General features: G+C 34.5%; 2 protein-coding genes and 1 pseudogene across 3 annotated transcripts; all 3 read left to right on the top strand.

Annotated features, from left to right (window-relative positions):
• The first annotated feature begins 302 nt into the window (after positions 1-302).
• On the top strand, positions 303-3,750 carry LOC129884014 (L10-interacting MYB domain-containing protein-like; annotated as a pseudogene).
• A 563-nt stretch (positions 3,751-4,313) lies between these two features.
• On the top strand, positions 4,314-5,159 carry LOC129884013 (uncharacterized). The gene is made up of 2 exons (XM_055958397.1): positions 4,314-4,691; positions 4,842-5,159. Exons 1-2 carry the CDS (start codon positions 4,314-4,316, stop codon positions 5,157-5,159), a joined length of 696 nt encoding a protein of 231 aa, XP_055814372.1.
• A 3,192-nt stretch (positions 5,160-8,351) lies between these two features.
• Positions 8,352-26,031, top strand: LOC129886321 (peptide-N(4)-(N-acetyl-beta-glucosaminyl)asparagine amidase). 2 transcript variants are annotated; one of them, XM_055960968.1, is made up of 17 exons: positions 8,353-8,670; positions 8,762-8,815; positions 9,324-9,494; positions 10,599-10,697; positions 11,175-11,261; positions 11,982-12,064; positions 15,559-15,672; positions 16,412-16,466; positions 16,529-16,615; positions 17,668-17,723; positions 17,804-17,863; positions 20,611-20,698; positions 20,781-21,542; positions 21,668-21,728; positions 24,352-24,454; positions 25,530-25,664; positions 25,744-26,031. In XM_055960968.1, the coding sequence occupies exons 1-17, from the start codon at positions 8,593-8,595 to the stop codon at positions 25,826-25,828; spliced, it is 2,178 nt and encodes a 725-aa protein (XP_055816943.1). In that variant the 5' UTR covers positions 8,353-8,592; the 3' UTR covers positions 25,829-26,031. The 2 variants fall into 2 exon arrangements, with proteins under 2 accessions (XP_055816942.1, XP_055816943.1); XM_055960967.1 differs by having other exon boundaries at positions 8,352-8,815.
• Positions 26,032-27,055: the final 1,024 nt, after the last annotated feature.

The raw sequence follows: 27,055 nt of genomic DNA, 5'->3' as shown, positions 1-27,055 counted from the left end.
GATGTAAAGATTTTTATTCCCTTTCTTTTGATTATTCTCCATTCCATTTCTTAGTTTTAAGGTATTAACACAATGAAACATATGATTCTGATAGTCTTCAAATTATTCTAACAAAGGTTGAACTTGACCACATGGATGATATTCTTAGTCATATGACTTAATTATCAGTTATGTTGGATTGAATGGGATTGATGACACAACTTAAATATGACCGTTGCGGTTGCTGCTTCCACTTCTTCTTTTGATGTTGCAAAGTTCATGAACGTTTATTTCTCCTTTCTTCAGATTTTTTACATTGAATCATGTCGGAAACTAGTAAAGCACGAAGTAATGCTAAGTGGGATGATGATGCCAACATTAAATTTATAGATTTGTATGAAAATGAGATTAGACAAGGACGTAGACCACACACTCATTTAAATAGAGATGGATGGAATAATGTTGTTGAAGAATTCAATAGAGCCATGGGAAGAAACTATGATAAAAAATAAATGAAAAATCATTGGGATAATATGAAAAAGATGGGATTCTTTTTAAGAAGTTGATGAGAGTGGAGACAGGTTTAGGATGGAATGCCACAAAAAATATAATTATGCCAGATGATGATCGGTGAGAGTGAAAAATTAAGGTACATCTCTTACATTTTTCTATATGTCTTTCTTTTTTCTTTCATTGTTAAATTGCTTGGTTAGTTTAAAGTAGTTTTGATTTTTTTGTTACAGGAGGATGACCGATACCATAAGTTCAGGAAAATAGATCTTTCACTTATATGGTATCACACCCCTAAAACATTTTCCCTTAAAATTCAAATCCTTCTTGTATACGGGTAGGGTTGAACTCGAGTATTGAGAAGCGTATGCATGAGTCTTTGAGAATTTGAGCAGCGTTAGAGGTGAGGTGGGGTCATGAAGGACCCCTAGAATCAAATTAAATCCAAAAGATTCGTCGTGGCTAAGTTTGGGTAGGAGTTCGCATAAGGGGTCGACTTCTAACGACCCTATCTTTTGAAAAGACGACAATTTGGGGGCCCATGACCCATCAAATCAAAGGTCGTTGAGTCTTCTTTCCAACGCCACCAAGAATAAAACTTTTAGAGTTCGGAGTCGAGAGGTATGACGATCCTAAGATGAACTAGCACAACAGAGATTTTCAAGCCTGGGTTGCAATTGCAGGAAAACTGGGCTTGGCGCCGTAGTGGCATGACGCGCCACTATCGTGCCAGAAACATGCCTCAGTAGTTTGGGCTCTAGCGCGGCATGCCACTAAAAGTTGTGCAGGTTTTTTCAAGCCAAATTTCCAGAACCCAGAAAATATGGCCTTGGCGCTGTAAGGGCGCGACGCGCCACTATCACGCCAGAAACATACCTCAGTAGTTTGGTCTCTGGCGCGGCGCGCCACTACGAGGTGTGCAGGTTTTAGGCGTATTCAGCCTGGCGCTGCAATGGCGCGACGCGCCACTATTGCGCCAGGTACGTTTTTAGCCTATTTTCAGAACTTTTGAGGAGGGGTAATTTGGGAACTTACCCAAATTATATATATGTTACCCTTGGTCTTTTGGGAACACATTTTGCAACCTCACCCTCTCTCTAAAAAGCCCTAGCTTCTCTCTCTCTTCTTCTTCTTGTCCATTTCCAACAAAAAGGAGTCCAAAAGCTTCAAGATTTGAGTCCTCCATTGAAGACCCAACCACAAGGTTTTCTTCAAGTCTTCACTAAGGTATGTAAGGCTATCCAAAACATGGGTTGATTCCACCCATGTTCCCTATTCTTTCTTTGAGGATAGATGTTCATGAAAATGAAGTTCTTGGTGTGGTCTAAGTTTAAATGAGTTTTGTCCCCTATTTATTTGATTCTATAGGTATTGATGTTGTTGAATTAAGAAGTTTCCAAAATGAGTTGATGAAAATGAGTTGTTAAATGTGTTCTATTGATCTTCTTGACTATGTAGATTTTGATAAAGGATGTTATTTTCTTAAAAATGTTGCTTATTATAAAAATGTAAATTTAAAGTCTTGAAATTGTGATGAGTCTCAAAGATTTCTCATATGGATGGAGGGAATGATTGATTATATCTAGATGTTGCTATATATGTGCATTTAAATTTCTTTTGAAGATATGATTGAGATTGATCGGATAGTATGATTAGAAGAGATTTGATTGTGATAGAGTTGATGAGTTGACAAGGTTGTAATGAGACTTGTCGATGTGATTTGATTGAGTTGATTGGATGGAGTTTTATGAGCATTGAGTCTTGGGAGGAGTATCGAGCACCGAATTGGGTAAGAGTATAGTCCATACTTGAACCTAATAACTGCGTCACCAAATGTAGGGGGGATGGAACCGTTAAAGTCGGATGCTTCCCCGAGAGATTTGTCTTGACATTATAGGACCTGGTTGGATTGGATCCATGATTTGTTGATTCGTTCATACCCTGGCAAAGTATGAACGGACGCGGCAACAACGTCGGTTTGTTGTACTTTTACTGGCTCATAAGTGATGGTTGTCGGTTAAGAGAAACTCCCAAATAGGTCTTGATAGTACTCTGAGTCAGATTGAATTGAATTGTATGTGATTGGTCCCGTCTAAATCATATTCTTGTTTAGACTTAGGACATTTGATTGAGTTGTTATTCCTTTTGAGTTGAGCTCCAGAGTTGATAAATTCTTCTCTGATGTTCGTTGTATTCGGCCATTTTACATACTCGTACATTCTATGTACTGACGCCATTTAGCTTGCATTGTTTCATGATGCAAAGATAGATACTAGAGATCATCAACCGGCGCTCCGTTGAAGATCTACATACACTTTCAGCTAGTTGGTGAGTCCTTCTAGTTCCCGGAGGATATTGAGCCTTCTTGTACAGTTTTGTTGTCATTCCTTTTATTTTGAGTGTTGGTAGCCATGGACTTGTCATCGGCACCTTCTAGACTTTGATAGAGGCTTCATAGACTAAAGTGTGGGAAGGTTGGACTGTTATTTTGAGGAGTCCTATTTTACTTGTTTTGTTGGACTTGAATATGTTTGGCCTTCGGCCCTGCAATATGAATTATATGCTATGATTGACCCCTCCTTTGGGTGATTGTGATTGAATGATGAGGTGACTGAATTAGGTGGTTCGCTTGAAGGTCAGAAATGGCTTTCAAGTGCCGGTCACGTCTAGGGTACCCTCCCGGGGCGTGACAGCTATGATGCGTTTTTTTTTGATATTGTTGCTACTGGAGAAAGAGCACGTACAACGAATCAAAAACAAATGTCTGGCATCGAAGATGATCTTGATGAATAAGGAACAAATAATATTGGTGGCTATGACAAAGAACATTTTATCAATTCTAATGATAAAGGGAATGATGAAAGTGATGATATACAGAATGTGGATTCTATTATGTTTCCTAAGCCGTCACTTAAAAGACGAGGTTCAATTGATGATACTGGCACTAGCAATCAAGTCAAAAAAAATAAGGCAAAATCTGGTGTGGCATCATTGAGAGAGGATATACACTCTTTAGTGGAGTTTATGTCTAGTAAAAATACTGCTACATCATCTTCGGTAGATAATTCCGTCATCGATACATGTATGAATATGTTGGCAAATTTTTCTGATATTCCTCCTAGGAGTAGAAAGTACAACTATGTTTGCAACATGTTTCTTAAGAAGGATGTACGTCAACTATTTCTTAAGATGGAAACTGATGAAGCTCGGAAATTTTGGTTGGAGTAGAACTATCAGTTACACCTTGAGAAAATGGGTTGATTGCGTTGCTATGGTTAAATGTTTTTATTATTTAATATTCGAACATTATGATTGTGCGTGTAAACTTTACTTATTGCTTGTTGTTTAGACATTGCGGTTGTATCCCTAAATCTTATGATTGTACGTGTAAACTTTATGTATTGTTAATGTTGTGTTGACGTTATGGTTGTATCCTTAGACCTTATCGTTATTGTTGTTGTGTTGTCTTTAATAAATGTGGGAACTTTATGTATTGTTGTGGTTGTTTTTCTTTGATGGAATAGTAATTTGAGATTTACAATGTGATTTTCCGAAGATAGATATGAGTTCATTGAAACAATGGAGTTTCTAAAAAATATTAAAATTGGGTTGTTGGAAAAACTTTCATTCTTTACTAATTTGAGTTATTCCCATTTTCAGTTAAATGGAGAGTTAGGATATTAGCAATATGATATCTCCTCATTTAAGTGATTTGTTAGATGACGAAGATCAAGAACTAGAAGAGATTCCGAGAGAGTATAACAAGTAAATACATTTTGATGTATTGTGAAAAATACTTATGCAAAGAACCTTGTCGTACATCAATGCGCTCTGGAAATGAGTTTATCCAAGAGATATTACGAGGAAATGAGACTCATTGTTATGAAAATTTTCGACTGAAAAAGGCGGTGTTTATTAATCTATCCAATGACCTAACTGATAAATATGGGCTTAAACCCACTCGTGGAATGTCTATACATGAAATGTTAGGCATATTCTTAATGACTTGTGCACATGGAGTTGGAAATCGAATGTTACAAGATATCTTCCAACATTTTGGAGACACAATTCATAGACACTTTCATAGTGTTTTAAAAGCCGTTTGCAAGCTTGCAAGAGATATTATTCAACCACATCCAAATTATAATGATGATTGTGATGTTCACAAGCTATGTCAACAAAGATATCTCCCTTTCTTTAAAGTAAGTAACCCATTTATGATAATTTGTTATTCTGCATTATATCTTTACTACCCTTATATAACAAAAGCTTTATGATAGTTTCTTGCACCTCAGAATTCAATGAGAAAAAAATGGATCCCAAGTTTCTTATTTTACATTCACTTCTTGTAGGATTGTATTGGAGCAATTGATGACACACATGTTAAAGCTAGATTACCGCAAGGTCAAGAGATACCATATATTGGACGTAAAGGTTATCCGACTCAAAATATTCTCGCCGTTGTTGATTTTAATACGTGTTTTACATTTGCATGGGCTGGGTGGGAAGGAGCAGCTCACGATAGTCGTATATTTGCTGAGGCCCTTCGTAGAGAAGAGCTCAACTTTCCACATCCACACAAAAATGAATATTATCTAGTTGATGCTGGATATTCACACATGAAAGGATACATGGCTCCATACAAAGAAAATAATGTAAGATATCACTAGCTGAATTTCGCCGCGATATAACTCGACAATTGCAAGAGCCAAGAGGACGCATTGAGAAATTTAACTATTTACATTCTTCTTGTAGAAATGTAGTAGAGCGCACATTTGACGTTTGAAAAGCAAGATGGTCTATTTTGAGAGACATGCCATACTATCACATTGACACATAAAGGGACATCGTACTTGCTACTATGGCCATTCACAATTATATTAGAAAAAAATGCAATGTGGATGATGCATTCCAAACAACCGAGAATGAGAGCTATAATCCATCGGTTGATTCTAATGATATTAACACAACTTCAAGATCTAACAATGTACATGTCGAAGATGTAGGAGAACAAAATGATGTCAATTGGATGGGGTTTCGTGATATGATTGCTAGTTACATTTCTAATGCTTGATGCTTGTATTAAATAAATATTTTTCACTTCTTGTATTTATAGTGGAGTGCTTTCGATTGTATTAGCACTTTTTATTTTGTGTCAAATTCTCCATCTTTGACACACGTGCTTTTTAAAACACTGCTTGAAACAAGAAAAACTAAGGCTTTATTTGTTTTTAAAATTGACTAAACATATAAAGTGCAAAGTATTAACATTTCAGTGTATTCCACCACTAGAGTAAATTCCATATTCAAGGGACTATTTGAAAAAGAAAACTCAACAATGAATGTGATAAAGAGGTTCAATTGAGTATGAAATAATTAGTTCTACAGAATTGGTAAAAGAGGTTGTGACATGTGACTAAGAAAAAGAGAACACTTAAAATAGGTTAGTTAAAGTGTAAAGTATTTATTGTGTATCTCTCCAAAAAGTCACGTCTATATTTAAAATCTAATAATGATTATTAAGATGTTGTATAATGAAGGTTGGTGATCGATGTATGGTGATTAGTTGTGGATATTGATTGGCAGTGGAGGTGAATAAGTACTTGTTGGTAGAGGCCAATTTATGGTGGTGACAGTGGTGGAAATGCCAAGTAGTGGAGGTAATTGGTAGTTGTGTGGTGATAGTGAATAACATAGTGGTATAAATTTGTATTCACAAGATTTTATAAATAAATATTTTTTAAAGACTATACACGAGAAGAAATTTTCAGGAACAATACAGTAGCCAAAAACACGCTCTACAGCGAAGAACTCAACATTTATTATTAGTGCCAAAACGTATCATTAAATCTTGTAAAATTCACTCTTCACCATTAACATAGAATATATCTGTTGGAGGAAGAAGAATGGTTTAATTAATATTCTCATAATTAATGTACAACTCTTCATTCCAAAATAAGTGTCTCTTTTAGCTCATGCACCCCCTTAAGTAACATGTATTTATAAAAAAATAACTTAAATAAATATTTTATAGTGGAAGTGATTTTACAATATAAATTACTTTTGATTTAAATCAACTTTAGAGTTTAAAAATTTTTTAAATCAACTTATTATGGCGTTAACAGCTTTAAGGGTATTTCAGTCATTTTGACAAAAAATAAGTGCTTAACAACATTTATTTGCCAAACACATCAACAACTTATTTTCACCATAAACACTTTTATCCAAACACTCAACTGCTTATTTATAAAAATAACTTTCAGCACTTAAAAGTTTTAAAAGCACTTCATACATAAAAGTCATTTTTAAGCCTATCCAAACAGGCTCTGTATCGAATTAAATTGGTATGGTAATGGTATAATAATTTTTAAATCGAATATTAAAATTACCATACCGAAGTTTCAAATACCGTACCATACCATACTATGCCCAACCTTAACTGTCTCTATTAATTGATATTTAATATTAGATCTTAGAGAATGATTTGAAAAATAAGTAATTAATATTTAGGATCTGTTTGAAAAACCATCTAGTAATTGGAATTGATGTAATTATTAGTATAGTAATTACCAACCTAGTAATTACAAGGACCTGTTTGTTTGCCAGTACAAATGTATTATTTGGTTGCACAAGTGTAATCATAAGGTAATATTAAATTTTAAAAATAAAAGTTAATCATTTAAAATTTAAAAATTATATTAGACAAATAAGGACCTTTGTAAATGATATTAAAATTAAATACTTAAGATATATATTAATTAATAAATATATGTTCTTAACTAATATTATAAAAAAATAAATTTATTTATATTTTTTAAATTAGTATATTTTAACTAATTTAATCATAAAAACTAAAAGTATAAGATTTTATGAACATCATGAAATGTATGTTTGACAAAAATGTAAATATTATAAATATAATGTCATAAAATTAGTAAAACATTTGACAAAAAATAATCTATCAAGTTTTAACTAAAAAATAAATAGTTTGCAATGTGAAATATCAAATCAATACTACTAAAATAAATGAAATTGAAAATATGATATAAATTCTAAATTCAAAACAAAAAATTTAACATAATATTCTCATATCAAATTTCAACACAACGTATACAAATATGATTTAAAAGCAAAGGAAAATATAAGTCTATAACTTTATTTAATAATGAATTCTACTTTAATTTAAAAATTGAAATACTAATAAAATTATGCAAATAAAAAAATAGAATAAATAAATAAAATAACATGAAAAAGTAAATGTTGAGAATGAGGAGGAAATGAAATATAAATAATAAAAAATAAAAAATACATTTTTAGAAAATAAAAATATTTTTTAAAAATTAAAAGAAATAAAAAATAAATTAAAATAAAAAAATATAAATATTAATAAAAAAAATTCATGTAATTACATGGCATAATTTCACCAATTTCTTACCTAAAAGAAATAAATAAAAAAAAAATAAAAAAAATATAAATATAATAAAAGAAAATTTTAAAAAAGTTTTATGGTGTAATTAGACTAATTTCTTACCCTTTCTTGGGAAATGAAGAGTGTAATTATCCCTTCAATTACATTCAATTTCTCTCTTGCCAAATAATTACTTGATCTATCAAATATAACAAGGAGTTTAGTTACACTAAATTTTAATTATAATGTGACTTTTCAAATAGACCCTAAGGGTAATATAAAAAAAATAATCTATTTAATTTTTGATACATCGAAAGTGAAAATTTATTTTTTAAAATAGTAAATGAGTAAAAGTGAAGAGAGGATGCTTTTGAAAAAAAAATAAAATAAAATGGGGAAGGGAGGAAATATAAACAATACCGATTGGGTAGGTATAAAGGAAGTTAAATAACAGAAATGAAGGGAAGGTGTAATCGTAAGATAATGTTGTATAATCTAAAGTTAGAATAAGAATTTGATTTTTATTTAAGACAGAATTAAGAGATTTTAGGGAGAATCTTGATTTTCAAGACAAAAGGTGAAACGCGTTGGAGTTCAATATTTCCAGAAACTAATTACTCATCGTCATCAAGATCAAGAAGGGAATCGAATTCCAAAATCAGTAACGAAGCAAATTGAACCAAGTTTTCAAAAGAATGGTTGCTCGAAGATTCGCCGTCAGTCATAACGACTCTACCTTCGACGTAGACTACGACACTGATGATGGCTTCGAAGTCCTCTTCTTCCACATCCTCTCATTCTCTCTTCAGATCCATCTTCCGTTTCATTTACAAACTTTTTCTTCTTCTTTCTTCGTTTTTCCAGGTTTTGAAGTACCAGCTTTTCTCACTCACTTCTGTTCCGCCCGATCAACAAAAGGTATAAAATGTGATGAATTGCATTTGCTTGTGAATTTTAGCGTTGATTTGGTGTAAATTGGCCACTGAATGATCGTGATCTCTTGTTGTGTGTATTTAAGTGTTCGATTTGCTAAAACTGAAAGTGATGAGATGATATTGGGAGGAATAACGATCAGATTATATTGATAATTCTTATCTCGATTCTAGGGTCAATTATAGATGAGCTCTTTATAAATTGAATTTTAAAGAGAAGTATGTATTTAAAGTTGATTTTGTTATTTATAAAAATGGAATGTGAAGATATTCAGAGGAGAGATGATAAGATTATACCATACCATTCTGAGCACAAGTTGTTCATTTAATAAACTTGATTAAAAAATTGAATTGAAGAGGTGCAGTGAGATGAATGTGTCCATATGATTTGTGTTTTGCATGAATATGCTAGTGAAATTGAGTATATGATTTGTTGAAAATGAAATGATTGTGAATTTGAGAATTTGATCTGTTGAAATTGAATTGATGAGAAGATAGTGGGAAGAGATGATCAAATTGTATCCGACGAGTCTGATCTCGCTTCAATATCGGATAAGCTTCGGTTGGTATCAATTGATGGAGTTGAGGAGGAAATAGCAGCCGAGGAGAAAGAGAAGTTAGAAAAACTGGCAATGTCGGATGAAGAGTTGGCTCGCCTTATTCAGGTTCTGCATACATTTTGGTTTAACTTGCGAAACGTTTGTGTTATTTGATGTCAGATGGTTTTCTTGAATTGCTAATGTAATTGCAATAAAAGTAGAGTTCAGCTATGTTTTTCACTTTGAATAAATATTACAAAAATGAATGTGATGATAGTAGTGGGATGCTCGAGGTAAGCAACGACATACTAAGCAGAAGCGCGTAGACTCAAAAGAAGGGAGATGGACATTTTCGAAAGGCTAGAAGCATGTCCGCACATTCCCGAGCCCGAGGTTGCACCCATCGGCCTCCAAACCGTACGTGGGACGAGTTTTTGCCTCATACAGCTCGGGCCGAAGATCGGGGGTGGGGGGTGGGGGTGGCAGACAAATAAAATGGAATCTTACTATTTATGAAAAACAATTCATTTCTACTCACCCCAGCGATCTTAACTTTATGCAAAGTTCCACTTAAGGAAACATAAGAGTGTGAGCTAAAATCAACTGGAGCTTAAAGTTGGAAGTAATTTCTTTGCAGCAACTAAGATTTGGACTTTCCGTCTTGATTTAGTGACTTTAATCTATGAAATTACACTGGATATGTTGTTGTAATCTATGGGTAAATCTTACTGTCTTGAATCCTTTGGTTTATCAAATTATAATGAAAATCCCAACTTTTGAAGAACTTCACATCGGCAGTGTGAAACGATTAAAATTAAGCAAAGTATCAAGTTCTTTTTTTGTTATTTCAAGATGAGTTTTTTTTTTCTTCTAAACATAGTGAAATTACTTAATTTTTAGCTAGGAATTAAAGAAAGCTAAAGAATTTGCATTCTTTTTCATTTTTATGATTATTTTTTCCTTAAATTAGGGTAATCTTATTTATGTAGTGATATTTAACTAGCATGCCTTATCAACGGCAATTAGGAACTTATTGTGGGTGGAAACGGTACAACTGACCCTTCATTTTTTTTCATCTTAGACTAATGTTAGTTGTATGCCGAATTTAGTTGGAGTTTATAGAAAACCTTTCTTTTTGCATTTACTTTACCATTAAAAGACAAGAGCTAACTTGTTATTATCATTATATGTGGACAACACTCAGTTATTTTCATGTGATTGTGCATCTAGGCAGAAGAAGAAGCTCTTATGATGCAGCAATTTGTTTCTAGTGAAAATAAGGAGCAAGTTGAACAGAGGATACGGCCATATGTTGATCAAGTTCAAATGGTATATCTTCTTGTGGCTGATTTTCTTTTGTCCATCTTAACTTGTGTTCCATAGTTGTTTCTCCCCTTTTAGCAGATGGAGTAAGAGACATTCTTTAGGTATTCTACTTCAAAAGCCCAACACAGCATGACATAATACATAAATTATTTTTTAAAAAAGTTTGGATATACTACTCTCAGCAGTTTTTCGATGTTTCAAGAATTCAAGTTTCTTTTATGATTCAACTTTTGTATGCTTCTTGATGTCCCTTTACAATACCAATTGTGCACACAAAATCCTATAATCAATTTGATATTTTTTTCTTCCAATATGAGTGAAGTGTGTAAATTATAATATCATATCCTTAATCTCACTTTTCACTTATTACTGGGCATGAGATGGATGGAGAAACTCATCATTGACTTTTAGTTTGAAAAGGTGGAATGCAAAAAAATTATTTCTGTTGATGGATAACAAATATCTTTCCTCATGTTGTAGTATGAAGATCCGCATCGGCAAGAGATGGCTCGAAAGACGGTGCCTGTGGACAACCTTGAGGAGAAAGCATTGATTTCTTTGGGAAGGGTTAGTACTATTATCTTTCTGGTTATTTGTTGTGCAACAAATTGGGAACTGTGCTCAACATATATAATATTTAACCTCGAACAAGTCAAGAATGAGTTTTTTCTTTTTTCGGGAATAGAATGAGATATTGAGCATGTATTCGTCATGTAATAAGATTTACTTCCCTTGCTTTCTTTCAGTTAATGAAACCTTCTCAAGAGTGGGAAACATAGATATTACCATCTCTTCTGGTGTTTAAGAGATAAAATTTGTAAGAAACCAATGTTGCTTGATCTGTTGTCTTTGATAAACTTTGATGAATTGATTCATGTGTATCTTTTAATATTTTGGCTTCTTTTCTCTTTTCCTGTTTCCTTACGAATATTGAGTTAATGTTCTTACTTACCTTTCCAAAAATAAAATAAAATTGAGTTTGCATCTGAATTTGGTTACTGATAAGAAGATGATTGTGAAATCAGTGTGAATGTGTTATTAGGGCCTCAGACCATATAGCTTTACTGAATAAATAGATTTCTTAAAATGGAGTTAAAAGAAAAAAGATATAGTAGCATTAGCAACAAGAACAAGTTATATTTATACAAATCGTAAATCAACACAAAATGTTCTATACTTCTTACTTGGCATAGCTTGTTAGAGTGGGAGCTTTGATTTGGTCTGAATATGAGAATTTGTGGTTTGACATCAGCCAGAATTTCTGACATCTGTACAATATATGCTTAGGAGGGAAACTACAAACCAACAAAAGTTGAACAAGATAATGCTTTCCTACTACAGCTGCTATTCTGGTTTAAGCAGTCATTTAGGTAATTTCTTGCCTTTGCTGCTAATTTAAATTTTCTTCACTAAGGACTGAATAAATTTTCACTTCGTTCTACTTCCATGCACCGACGTTGTTATGTGTATCTATAATGCTGAAAATGCAGTACTGGAACTAATATGGGTTCGTACATTATGAGCCCCTAAATCATCTATATTTTATGTTTAATCGAAGTGTTCTTCCTGCACATTTGCATGTGTTTTTTTGCTATTCTTTTTTTAGTTTTTGTCAAAGACAAAACCTATGATAACTGGGACCTTGACTTCACAATTCAGTGTGAAACTAAATGATTTCACCTCATCTGACAAGTTCTTGGTGGTTTAAGTGGGAAGCCATTTAGATATTTTTTTAATAATATCTTCACTCTGTTGCTTGAGTACTTAGCTGGCCAAGGACCATGACCCTATTCATGGCTACAGTCAATGACATCATATCTCCTTGCTGACGGGCTGTTCTGAACATACTTCACCCAATAACTTGACTAATATTGTCTGTAAGCATTTTACCGTAAAATTTTTTCACTTGATGGCTCCAAGGGATTTGGTTTAGTGGTAAGAGCGCAACAAGCAATATGTGGGTTAGGCACAAGTGCAGGCAAAAACATGGATTTCTCATTTCCCAAAAAAAAAAACATCTGAAATAACTTCAGTTTGTCCTAACAGATTTTGTTTACACCAAAAATAATAGACCTAGACAGTTTGTTTTAAACTTTTGAGTGCTGCATTCCTTGCCCTCAAAACATCTCTGATTCCTTTCTGTTCAGACAGATCACCAAATACAAGTTGGGACAATCTTCCATCTCTCTTCTCTGCTAGCTGCATTGCATCACTGTTCCACCAGTTTAACATTTCTTTGATTCTTCCTGGCATCACCATTTTATCTTTCCACTGTCCGTTTTACGTCAAGCAATACGTGGAGTAACTCCCGATATAACAGCAAAAGCAAGACGTGTAGGTGGATCGATTCATCAAGTTCCCTATTTCTTAGGATCCACACAAAGAAAAGCACTTTCCATTCGTTGGTTATTAGCGGCATCTCAAAAAAACGTCCAGGTCGAAATATGGCTTTCAAATTAAATTCCGAATTAGTGGATGCTGCCAAAGGGAGTGGTGAAGCCATACGCAAAAAGGAAGAAGGGAAAATTCCCCACTGCTGCCTCCTATCATCCTCTCGTACCAGCTATTGATCATCGCCTTGGTAACCTATTGTCTCACCAACTAGCTAATCAGACGCTCAGGTTGATGAAGATTTTCCTAAGCTAATCTGTCCATTTACAATGCAAGAAAAGATGGCTAATTGTCTGTACCAGTTCATTACAAAGGTAGCATCTGGAGCATAGTTGTATACCTCTCTTGATCAACTTTTCATGTGAGAACTTTTTCTTTGGTCAATTGCCAGGTGAATTATGCTACCTTATAAGGTACTTTGACTTTCCAGATCATCTTTCATGGCAAAGAGACCACATGATTGTTGCATGAACTGAGATCTCTGTAAGCAGAATCTACAGACAACTTCCCTTTGTTGTCACCCTGCCATATCAGACTGTCCTCCTTACGGAGAGACCATTGAAGTGGGATAGAATATGGAAGAACTCTGCTACCTTATCACTCTCCCAATCATTTAAGATTCTTCTAAAACTGAGATTCCATCCTTGTCCTGTCCACATGTCAGCCACTGATGCTTGCTGTTGTTGGCATAGGTTGTGTAATTCTGGGAAATAGGTATTTCAGTTTAGTACTCCCAATCCAGTTTTCATTCCAAAAGGATATTTTCCTTCCATTCCTAACTTTGAATCCCACTCCTGATTGAAAAATTGGCCATAGATTTCTTGTAGCTCTCCATATACTGCATCCATAAGGGGTGTTTACTTGCCTTGTTTTCCAATTTCATTCTTCACCATATCTAGCTTTAATAACTTCTTCCAGGGTTGACTATCATCTGTGGAGAATCTCCACAACCATTTCATCAAGCTTCTGCTGTGAATCATCATGTTTCTGACTCCCCTTCCACCTTCTTTCTTGCTTTTTGTCAATATTTCCCATTTAGCTAGGTGGAATTTCTTCTTATCTTCATTACCTTGCTAGAAGAAGTTTCTCCTTATAGCATCTATCTTATCTATCACATTAGCAGGAGCAGGAAAGATAGACGTCATGTATGTTGGCAAGGCATCAAGTACACTGTTTATTAGAGTCAGTCAACCCCTCTTAGAAATATATCGACTCTTCCATCCAGTTAGCCTTATTTCACATTTGTCTAGCTCTCCATTCCATATTCCTTTTGATTTGCTTTAGCCCCCTATGGCATACCCAGATAGTTAGTGGGTAGAGCTCCTATTCTACCTCTTAGAATAGGATAAATAAAACTCTTGCTCCAGTTGATGTGCAGTCCTGAAATGGGTTCAGAAAGAATGAAGATTACTCTCAAGATAAGAACTTGATCTTTGGAAGCCTCACATAAAACCAAAGTGTCATCTGCATATTGTAAATGAGTAATTTCTAAGCTGTCTAGTGTGCTTGGGTTTGCCAAAAAGCCTCTGATCCATCCATTTGCTTTAGCAGTCTGCAACAAGTTGCTCATGCCCGACATGGGTAGGATGAATAGGAAAGGCGATGATGGGAGACTATTTCTTTCCTTGCCAACATTGCTTCTAGAGAAATCAGCGAATTAGTCCCGACTATGTCTTGCAAGTCTGTTTCTGAGTCACATAACTTCCCTTAAATTCTATAGTTGTCTCCTCTCTTTCTCCCTGCCTAATTAAGGAATTGCTTTTATTAAAATGGCTTTTGATACATATCAGTTGTATGTTTGTAACTAATTGCGTTTTCTTAAAAGAAGAATCAACCAATCAATTATATGTGTCAATCCCTAACTAGTTGTTGTAACTATATGAACTTTCTATATCCCCACTCTATCAAGCCATTTTCATAAAGATACTAAATACGTTTTTAGGATAAATTCGGGGTTCTGTAAATCAAGATCTTATCTCTACATTGGCATATAAGTCAATAACCCCGACAAACAATTCTACTAATGTAAGTTTACAACGCCTAAACCTAACTTGCAACTAGTTAGGTGTCACATTTATGGACCCTTTGCATGTATTATGATCTACCTAGTTAAGTTTGCATTGATTCAAAGATCTTGTACATCTTTTTTTTTACCACTTTCCAAGTGATTTTGGGTTACTCCCCCAATTATATCCTCAAATTGTCATGGTACTTCACCTACATATTGGTGCATATGGAGGTTTATGTAATATGTTGTCAACCATCTCAGAGGACCTCTCATTGTATTCTCTGCCTATGCTATTTGCACCCTTTATTGGATGCAGTCATCTTATCCAAACAGTATGATTGTACATTGATTTTAGCATCCGCGTTTCAACGACATTCAATCTTGGGATATGTTGGGCCTTAGAGGCCTAATGATTACTCTCTTAAATGACAGTACTCTCTTTTTTTTTTTTGGCTGTTATTGTAGGTGGGTGAATGCTCCTCCTTGTGATAGCTGTGGTAATGAAACCAGAAGTCAAGGCATGGGGGTTGCAAATTCCTCTGAAACACTTTATGGTGCTTCTCGAGTTGAACTTTATTGGTATGTTTCGAAAAGATAGTCTTCTACATTCTATATGGTGTTAGATAGGTTCTAAGGGAAATTATCCATCATTTTTCCCCGTTTTTCAAAACTAATTGGTAGTTCTAAACAGAAAAGTATACTTTTGTAACAAGCTTCTACATTAATGCAAGTGAGTTTCTTCCGGGAATCCTTTATCAACTTTTACTGAAAGCATGCTCGTTTGATAAGTTATTGCTCCAAGTGTATTTCCTGTGATGTAGTATAGTCTCTCAGGGTTCTATGCTGTTTTTTTTCTCAGTTGAAATCTTTTGAGACCATTGCTAGCTCAATACGACTAAAGGGGGTAAATGTAAGAATTCATTGCCTATTTTAGTAACGCACACCAGTGTGCTATAAGGAAAGAAAAAAATCCTGTCTCTTAGGGTACCCAAAATTATACCAAGAGGTCCACCACTAGTATCTGTTTTGCAATTTTTTTTCTACTCGATTGTCAGAAGTGAGTGCCATTCAGTGGAGGCATCATTTGGGTTGTCAACTGTAAGCAAAGAAGCGTTACTAGCTTGGCTTTAGTTTTCATTTTTCTGTCACCCCATCATTTTGCACATGCGATGATCTCTTGGAACTGCATTTCTATTCTGACATCTTTTAAGAATTACAATTTTCTCTTTCTGTAAGGATATGGGCTTCCCCTCCTCTCTATCTTGTTTTCCAGGACAAAACATGGCTTTCTCATAACATTTGTCTCTAATGATTACAGGTGCAATTCGTGTTCCAATATCACCCGTTTCCCAAGATACAATGACCCATTGAAGGTATTGGATACATCTGCTACTGGAAGATTTCGTATCACAATTTCTGACCGACACTTATGCAGCTTCTAGAGACGAGAAAGGGGCGGTGCGGGGAGTGGGCCAACTGCTTCACACTCTATTGTAGGGCTTTTGGTTATGATTCTCGTTTTGTAAGTTTCTTCTCCAAGAAAACATATTTTGGTGCCAACCATGTTAAGTGATTGCCGTTTCGCTCTATTGCACTGTATGGTGGATTCAATTTTCATAAATCCTTTGTAGTTGTTCTTCGCTGGAAGCTTTAGTGACTGGTGAATTTCTCCTTGTACATATGATAAAAATAGGTAATTGACAAATATGCAAATAATAACATTGAAGAACCTGCAGCAACAAAGTGCCGTTTTAAATTGATTGAAGAACCATTCACATATAGATGAATATGTGTGTGAAGAGATTTAGAAAAGCCCAGAGCTCTTTCCGCCCATTGAGTACTAAAACAAAATTCACAAAAGACTTGCTTCGATTATCTTGTCACCAACTTCCTCAGAAAATAAATGCCAGCACTTTTTTGTTTTTATCCTTTCTGAACTGGTGTGAGAAGTTTTACAAAGATACTAACTTGAGAATACTGCCATCTCTTCTTTACTCTTTATATGGGTCTGGGTGAATTTAATCTTTCATTTTTCTGTTCAGATATCCAAATTAGAAGAACATAATAGAAGGGAAAGATGCAATCAATTTTACCAGAGGGAAAGATAAACAAATAAAATGTGTAACAAACTCCCATAGAAATCTAGTGCAAGGAGTGGCAACCCTGGACTCTCACCTAAACCTGCAGTTCAATATGCTTCACACTCAATTGCTAAATTATTCACTCTTCATTATTTAGTGCCAAGGATTGTTAAATATGCTTCAGACTGAATTGCTAAATTATTCACTCTTCATTATTTAGTGCCAAGGATTGTATCCTTTTCAGGTTTTTCTGCAAGCTTATATCTATTTGGCATTACTGCATTATGTTGCTTTTAGCAAGAAACCATCTTCCATGGCCACATCACTGCATTTCTTCCCTATGGCTTGTTGTGTTTACATAGGTGAAAATCTATGTGCTAAAATGAACTTCTGATGGTGAACACAACTTTAAGGAACCTCTACCTTTGGAAAGTCCAAATTGTCATACGTAGTAGTTTGGCTTATCTTCTCCTTTTGTTGTTTCACTTTCCAGATTTTGGACTTCACAGATCATGTCTGGACAGAGTGCTTTTCACCCTCTCTGGGAAGGTAATATTTATTCACAGGGCTAGCTCAATAACTTTGTTGCAATGATCCAGAACATGAAGTGATTGGACCAAATAGTGCAGATGGATGCATCTTGATCCTTGTGAAGGAATATATGACAATCCTCTATTATATGAGAAGGGGTATTTTCTCTTTGCCAATTTACCCTCTTGGTAGATGTGATTTATTATTGTAACTAATGTAGCAATCACATAATTCTTGATGTGATGTATTGCCAACAAATTTGCTCTTCCCTTCTTATCATATACTAGTTTTAGGGTACGTACTTCGTGCGTGTACTCCATATCAATAAGTATAAAACTTAAAAAATATATACAAATATTATTAAAGTAGAACCCATCGGTGGGCACCAACTTTCACTTACACACCTCAACTAGGCTTTGTTCATTTTAGATACCTCAAGTAAGGCCTCGATGTGTCATTTTGACACTTTGTGCTGACTTGGCACATTGCGTGTGTTGCACCCATTTTAAGCGCGTGAAGAGCGTTTTTTTAAAAAAATATATTTTTTTATGATTTTTTTTCTTGTTCTTCTTCTTCTCCATTTTTTAGCTATTATTTTTCATTCATGGTGAAATAGATTTGAGCCAAATATAAAGTGAATTCGAATTCCACGAGATTTCCTCAAGCTTAAACACCTTTTTTTGTTTTGTTGCCTTCTTCATCCTCGAAATAATTTGAAAAACATCGACAAAATTTTTTAAAATCGGAATCCTAACAAAAAGACCCTAAGGATTCTAATTCTCAGATACGAAGAAGCTACTCTATAGCAAAGAAAGTTCAAATGAAGAAATTAATTTTTAATTTACCTGAAATGGTAACAGTCGAGGCCGTGTTTTACACCGGATTTAAATTCACCGATGTAATAGCTGCCATCGGAGCAAATCTGTACCCCAATTTCGTGACTCTGCCCATTACACCATTCCCCACTATAGATATCTCCATTGAATAATTTGTAGACTCCATAGCCATGCCTCAGTCCTTGTCTATACTGCTTTATTTTAAAGTTTTTCTAAAGATGAAGATCTGGTGGGGTGGGGGAGGGGTATTGGGGTGGGTGGGGTTGGAGAAGACGATGGGAGGGGTGGGTGGTGCTGGAGAGACCACTGGGAGGGTGTGGGGGGGTGGGGGTTAATAGAAGTTGATTTTTCTTTTTTTAAAAAAAATTATTATTTGGATTAAAAAATGTCACATGTTATCAAGTTATTGGTCATTTTTTTAATTCAAAAGTCATTATTTGAGAATTATTTTTGATATATATATGCCACGTGTCTTCGTTTAATTCGCCACTTTTGACACGTCATCGGCGAGTGCATTACACACACTTTATATATTTGGGTGATTGTCAAAAAAGTGTCAAAATGACACATTGTGGCCTTACTTGAGGTGTCTAAAATGAAGAAAGCCTAGTTGAAGTGTCTAAGTAAAAGTTGGTGCCAACTTTAGGGGGCTACCGATGGGTTCCGCCTATTATTAAACTATGTATACCTTACGTTCAATTGTCAAGTGTCATTTTGAAATTATTTCTAGAATTTGATAGAGTTAAAAAGTATAGCAATTATGGATATTCGGATAATTTATATCTAATTATAGCATTTCTTTAGAATACATATACATTTTGGTACATAAATTTTATTGGAGTGTTTGATTAAAGGGTAATGGACATACTATTGTATACCTCGAGACTCCAACATAATTTTGACAGGAAGTCTTTTTCTATTTATCTTCACTAAGATAATTAACATACGTAGAATCAATTGATTTTAATTCTACGACTGGTTATAATTCTATAATTAAGAATAAATAAAATCAAAGGAGTGTCGAGCGACATTTATCTATTTTAGTTATAATTTCCTACCTAATTTTTCTCTAATTCTCTTTTCTACTTTTATCAAAATAATTAAATCTTATAGAATTACTGATTTATAATTCTATGAGAAAATAATTCAAACCTACAAAAAGTAATAGCTGCGTTATTACTTTTTCTATAAAGTAAGATTAAGAAACTGATGCAGCTAATATTTCATTCTCAAATGAAATAGAACCCCTTCAACACATTACTTCATTGGTTGAACCACATTACTTCATTGCTTGAACCTATGTAAGCGTGTAGTATAATGTTTTACCTATTACTTGTCTTTTACAAAATTGTTATGTTAAATAATTCAAATAATTCAAATATTTATACAAGATATTTAATATTAGGACTTTCTATGTAGTTTAACTAAGGAAGGGTTTAATGCACACAATTAGTTGATCTAGAACTCCTAAATATTATGGGAAAACTTAAATGACAATTTTCCCAATGAGAAAACTATTTTTAAGGATACAATAGGCAGACGACATTATGCTAAGGAACTTTGTGCTTTTAATATAGTATAGATAATGTAATGCCCGTAAATCCAGAACCTAGGAGTTTTGCAGGCATGTAAATATCCGCTGCCACTGTAATGGTCTGGAAGTTGTTGAAAATTTAAAAGAAGCATGCTTTGAAATCGTGAAAGTGTGTGAAACTTGGTGACAACAGACCCAAAGCTCAATTTAACAATGGGAAATTTCAGTATATCTTACTTATATTTAAGTACTAGGAATCTTTTCATTTTGGATAGTACTTCACATGTTCATGAAATATTTTAGAGAACTTTGGCTAGTACCTCACATATTCATTAATTATTTGAGAGAAAAAATTTGCACTGGTACTAAGAACCCATCATGTGTCTGTTGTTTCCAAGTTGTCATTCATGTCATACACTATTTTTGTAACTGCCTTCTTATTTTTCAACCTTTTCCGATCTACCTTCTTATTTTTAGTGTTTCAACCTTTTCCGATCTACCTTCTTATTTTTGGTGTTTCAACCTTTCTCTGAAGATGGAAAAAAAGTTTGAACTATGTGTTTGCTATTGCAAAAGATGGCGTGCATGATGTCACTAAGCGTTACACCAAGAAGTGGCCTAAGGTAAACTGATAGTTGAGCCTTTATTGATACTTGTATGTAATAATGAGTTTCTGCAAGTAAGATAATATTTTTGATCATGAAGGTTCTTTCTCGGCGAAACATCATTTCAGAGCCTTCTCTTGCAGCTGTTCTCTCTGATATAACTAGAGAACTGCGGAAAACATTATCTGCTGAAGTGATCTCAGCACTGGAAGAACGGGACAGGACCGAAATGGATGTCATTGAGCAAGAATTGTATTGTAAAGATGACGCTTCAGTCTCATTACCTGGAAGACTGAGCGGAGACAAGGAGTGGCGCATAGCAAGATCGGAATTTGTCTCTGATGAAAAGAACTCTCTAAGCTCTTCATCTTGCCCAGTTCGCAGATGCATAGATGATCATGTCACAAAGATCTACAGTGCCTTTTCTCCTGTTCTTTCGAAGTTAATAGAGTACTCACCCTCTAAAAAAACAGCTGCTGAAATTCTTGAGATTTTCAGAAAGATTTTAATTGATCTAAAGAATTCACCTTTCAGAACCAGGAGAACCTCTGTGAAATCAGTTTCAAGTAGTTCTGGTGATATTTTCAGTAAGATGTTGGCATCTTTCGACCAGTTACTCGATGCTCTTTCTTTAAAGAGTGAGTTAGGTGTTAATGGGAGTATTGATATATGTTTAGCTTCTGATCCTGTTAAAACTTCTGTTGCTCTGCCTGTCGTGTTCCATGCGCTAGATGATGTGATTTACAATATTGGACAATATACTAGACTAGACAGCAGGTCCCTCTCTTGGCCACTGCTTAAGTTGAATAGATTATGTTCTGGTCTAGTCCTTGCAAGTGAGGAGGAGCTTCCTTTTGGAATTGTAAGTAACATTGGCTTGTATAGTAAAAAATGTTCCGTGCAAAAAACTTCTAGTCATGTGGAAGAGAAGTTCCTGATATAGTTATATTGGCGAAGAATCTTAATTCTCTTGTTTGAATACATCAGGCTACATGTGCATTTGATGGAACACGGATGTCAAAGTGGGAAGAACCAAATGGTGCAGCAGGTATGCTTAAGCAAAAATGTAACTCTTGCATAGCATCGTTGTTTCTCATCTATGTCAGCTGCATAAGGTTATTTCTCCAGTTCTTCTCGATATGTTCCTTCTTTATGTTCACCATTAAGTTAATAGGTATTGCTATGACGGTGAGTAGTGCATGATATAGTTCGTAACTTTTGCCTTTATAGCTTCAATTTAGGACATCCTTTCTCTAGTTTTTAAGTTCACATATCTGTAAGGATCATCCAAGTCTTAATACCTTACAAAGCCTTAAAAATCCAAGGGCATCATTTTCTTCTGAAGTGTGTGAACTGTGAAGTTCCAAGGGCATCATTTTCTTCTGAGGTGTGTGAACTGTGAAGTTTCTTAGCTGTCTGTATGGAATGAGTATCTGGCAGCTTCAATAAGATTTCTCCAGAACTTGCTATTTAGAGTGGCATGTGAAGTGAATTTTTGAAATATTAGTTGAAATTTGGTGTAATACTGAATTTCTACTGATAGTGGTGTAATACTGGAGTTTTTGGAATTCTTACAGCTTTGAGGAATTCAAATCCAGCAGAACTTCTGTATTTTGCCTCAGTACCAGCCTTCTACTGAGCTTCTATTTAATAAATTTACCTTTATTCATAAAAATAAAAAAAAAGTTAGTTGTTTTTCCATTAGGTTGAAGAGGTCCTTAAAGAAGAGAAAAGAAAATCAGTAAAATAGAAAATCAGGTAACTCATGGATGGAGTTATTGTAAAGTTTAGAGCTAAAGAGCGATGAGAAGCTAATATAAAAACTTTGATGTAGTGGTGCCTGCTGAATAATGGTATGCTAAACCCTCGGGTTTGTGCTTTTCTTCTTTCCCAAATGTTTTTTGACATAACAAGTAGCTCGTAGTGCAACACCATCTTTATGCATCTTCTTCTGGGTAGGTCCCAAATAGTAATTGCAGTAAGTCTTTATTTCTTTTAGGAAGCCCGTGATTTGCCCCGAAGTCCAAAGAGATCACTGTTATCTCAATGGTGTATATGTAGATAATAAATATCATATTGATGACCACTAGACATTACTTTACTAATTTATTTATTTTTGATTATGTGGTATTAATAAGAGCATCAAGTAGATCCAAGAATTACAAGATATGGCATTTGAGCTTACAAATAATCTCTGGCTGACTATACAGACTATCTAAGCCAGAACTAGTGAGTTAATAAAGTCCTGAAGTTGTTCTGCATTAACTGCAGGGTACAAGTTGGACCAACTAAACAAATTGCCAATAAGTACTAAATTTTATAAGAACATTACTGTACTAAAGAGATATCTTCTTGATTCTGATGGATGTTTTCTACTAGTTGGTGAAAAAATTGTCATCCATATCCATGTCTTGATGCACCAACCCCAGTGGAGCATTTAAGACAGGAAGAGGATGAAGTGAAGAGGATACAATCAACCAGGTTTTAGTATATTCTACATAAATAATTTTAAGTGTGAATGTGTTACTAGCTTCTCATTACATATTAATGCATAAGTCATTCTTAAGTAATTGTTGCAAGTTGCGAATATAGAAGAGGAAAAAGATGGAAAATGTTTTTTTACCTTTCTGTACTGCAGGTTACACCTTTTGTAACTTGGCATCTTCCTGATGCCCATGCAATGATAATCTCTTACTTTATCAAAAAAAAGAAAAGAAAGAAAGATGGAAAACGTATCTAATTACAGAATTGCTTCATGGTATCACTTGTTTATTGATGTTCATAAGCAAGTGAAGGCACCAAAAAGATAAGATTTCCTCCAGATAATATTGCACTTAGGGCATCATCGAGATGACAGGGACTCATACAATCTTTGCAATAGTCATTCCTGTGATGAAAAGATGATTTATCAGCAGATTAGAATAATGGAAAAGAAATCAGGTTGTTTATTTGTTTCGCTAAGCAACTTCATCTGCACTATATTTCAACTACCAATTCATGAGGTAAGGGCAACAAAGATTTAGATAGAACAAAATGAGGAAAACGAAATAGCACTTGGAATTTCATGATACAACTACAATCAACAAACTGTCCTCATCTTCAAATTTGATGATGTTGTGTGAAGAAAGGTGTCTCTTAAGGCCCCAATTATGAACATAAAGAAGGTGCCCAATCTAAACAACCTCTAAAGGGATCTCAAATTAAGGAATTAAAAGAAAGGAATTTATATTAGATGGAAAAGATGAATAAATGCAGTGAATTTTTAAGGGATAAACATATTATTATTTTTTTTGAAAATGGTAACAATAGTTTATATATCCACAGGTATACTACAACAAAATGTAGTCCCCCTTCAAAAGTATTACAGCTTACAACATTTGCATCTATCACCTATTCCTATAAATCATCTAGAACATCAAATATGTCTTTTGTTTGAGCTATTAATTTCTGCTTACACACAAAAAAAAACAATGCTAAACAATTCATCTCAAAATCCTGTAAATCGTTCTGCTTGTCTTCAAAATATCTCCCGTTCCTCTCTTTCCATACTGTCTACCAGATATGAGCAGGGACAATCTTCATCTCTCTTCATTCTGTGCTGCATTTCTCTTTCAGTTATTCTTTTTCTTTATGGTTATTGTTTTATCTGATACTTGTATTCTGCCTTATAGGTTGTTGGATCATATATCAAGTAGCTGGTAACCAGATGGTTGAGCTTGTGACATATGAGTTAATGTCTGCTAATGATGCTCCAGAGAGAGATCCAAAAGACTGGTATGACATATTGGCTTCAACGTATAGTTGTGAAAAAATCTTTTCCATCCCGCAAGTAACTTTACGTGTTTCCAGCTTCTGAGACACATATAGCAATGTTTGTTCAACGGGGCTGGTGTTGTCTAACTGAAAACAGTATGTAACAAATATTAATTGTTCTTTGTAAAATTGTGGCTTTGTGCTGGATCATCTGAGGCCATATAGGAAGTAAGTCCAACAGAATGACAATAAAATAGCCGATATAGAGTGTGATGAGGAAGACTTGAGAGTTTGTAGGAATGATTTAATCAAGGAAAATATTACACATGACTTGAGAATAAAAATGGTGAAATTTTTATAATGGCTCCAAATAGAATCAAATATATACTGTGCAGGACTCATTAACTGAAGCTGGTGGGATAAGGTTGAGTTAGTTGTGTAACCCACTCTTAGCAGTCCTGGTAACTAGTGTTATCAAAGGCACGCTTAAAGCGCGCTTAAGCCCTGAAGTGAGGCTCAAAACGTGTTGAGCGATTCGCTTCGCTTAATGTGTGCTTCAGTATCATCATCATGGTCCTGAGGGCATGCTTTTCCTTCCCAATAGGCCTTAGAGCATTTGCGCTTTTTGCTTTTGATAACAACTGCCGGTAACTAGAAGATTGAAGTTGGTGAAAGCATGACAAATTGGCATGATGAAATTGAAGTTGCGTAGCAGTAGTGCAACTGCTGCTTGCTGAAAGCAGATGGTTTGACTAGAAGGGCGGTTGTTTTTTTAATTTGTAATTACGGTGGTGTCCGAGCTACTATGCACACCTCAACTATTCCTCTGTATAAAATTGTGTGGTTTCTTATCCAAACGAAGTTGACAAGCCTGATATTTCTCCTCTTTAATTCCTTATCCTCATATGTAAGTTCAAAATAGAACTGGTGTCTGATTAGTTGCCAAGCTGTTATAGCTTTGGTGCTCACTCGTTTAGATTGTTGACTATTTTAAAGAATCAGCTAAAGTCTTGGTCAGCTTTTGGAAGTATGCAATAGAAAAACTTGCCATCATTGCATATAAACTGAATGCTGATATTCATTCATTACATTATAGGGTGCTAGAAGGAAGTGAAAATGGAGGTTCCAGTTGGCATCTCTTGGATAAACGAACTTCCCAGATGTTTGACAAACGTTTCCAAAGAAAAACATTTACAGTCAGTTCATCCGGCTATTTGGCAAATGCATTCAGGTAAAGTTTCATCGGAGGCTCATAAGAGTTCACTTCTTCATGATAGGGTCCAATTTCTGATCACTGTTAGAAATGGCAGGTTTAGGTTTCTAGCAGTTCGAGACAGGAATGCAACGTCAAGGTTTCAGATTGGCAGCATTGACCTCTTTGCAGGTAGCAGTTAATGTCCCTAAACCATATTACAAACTTCCCCTTTCTCTGGCTTAGGCTTCAAATCAAAGCTGAGTTGGAAGTTTCGCCAGTTGACCTATTTCTATGTTGTATCATTTTTATCAACAGTTGTTGTTTGCACATTCTTTGAGCAATGTAAAATTGTCAACCTTTAACATAATCGTTTTCTTTTCCCTTTCCATTTTACTTTTTCTTATATCGCTGGCCTATTGACTGATACATGACCTTTGGTCATTTGATTGGTGGGTTAAGAATAACAATTTTGGGATAAAATGTGGGATTATTTTATCTCACATTAGGTTATGGGTATTAATTAGTTTTGAGAATATTTTATCCCATCGATTGAAACACTTGATTAATTGTGAAGGCAACGTTTGTTGAGTTTAATGTTAAAAGACATCAATTTAGATTATAGTTAAGTATCTAGAGAGAAAAGAATCATCCGAAAGTATTGATTTGGGCAAATTTAAATGAAGCGACAATGGAAATAGCTATGAAGAAGTGAATCAACCACAAATAATTAATGAACATTTAGAAACAAGAGTTTGAATCAAGTATCGTGGTAAGGATTGACAGGAGAAAGACAAGATAATACCATTATCATATAGAATGAGAAAATCATTCTATGAAGAATATCATCATAAATATAGAGACTAGAAAATAATTATATAAAGAATATCATAAACGTAGATATTGAGAAAATTCATTAGATGGGATATTTCCTTTGAACGCCTCTATTTAACATATTTAGTTTTAAAAAATATTCAAAAAGATTTGTCTATGTCAAATTTTAGATGATCATGCTATTATTTCAACTTGCTCCTCATTTTTATCATTTGATTATTATTTATAACAAAAGTAGATCATCTTCTGGAATCGTATAACTGTCAAAAGTGAGTGACTGTTCATCGGAACGATACATTGGTTGTGACTTAATCGACTTATCCATTCTTTGATTGAATTTGTTGGTTTTAATCTTTTCCTTTATTGTCTCACATCGACAAGTTGAAATAATTTGGTATACTACTAATTCTATGGTTTAATTATGGCAATGCAATACACTTTTGAGTTATTACAACAACAACAACAACCCAGTGAAATTCCACAACATGGGGTCTGGGGAGGGTAGAATGTACGTAGACTTTACTCCTACCAAGGTAGGACGGCTGTTTCCTGGAGACCCCCGGCTCAGTAAAAACAACAACAACACTTTTGAGTTA

This window comes from Solanum dulcamara, chromosome 4 (assembly GCF_947179165.1).
Source record: "Solanum dulcamara chromosome 4, daSolDulc1.2, whole genome shotgun sequence".
NCBI lineage: Eukaryota > Viridiplantae > Streptophyta > Magnoliopsida > Solanales > Solanaceae > Solanum > Solanum dulcamara.
The sequence above is the reverse complement of the archived record's forward strand: the minus strand, read 5'-3'. Positions and strand labels throughout refer to the sequence as shown.

What these genes read in the sequence shown, in the direction of transcription:
- LOC129886321 (XM_055960967.1), top strand. Translation starts at nt 8,657, where the DNA reads ATGATGGCTTCGAAGTCCTCTTCTTCCACATCCTCTCATTCTCTCTTC. An exon ending in TTTTCACCCTCTCTGGGAAG is followed by an intron (nt 17,724 to 17,803) that starts GTAATATTTATT and finishes CAAATAGTGCAG; the next exon opens with ATGGATGCATCTTGATCCTT. An exon ending in ACACCAAGAAGTGGCCTAAG is followed by an intron (nt 20,699 to 20,780) that starts GTAAACTGATAG and finishes TTGATCATGAAG; the next exon opens with GTTCTTTCTCGGCGAAACAT.
- LOC129884013 (XM_055958397.1), top strand. Translation starts at nt 4,314, where the DNA reads ATGCGCTCTGGAAATGAGTTTATCCAAGAGATATTACGAGGAAATGAG. An exon ending in GATATCTCCCTTTCTTTAAA is followed by an intron (nt 4,692 to 4,841) that starts GTAAGTAACCCA and finishes CACTTCTTGTAG; the next exon opens with GATTGTATTGGAGCAATTGA.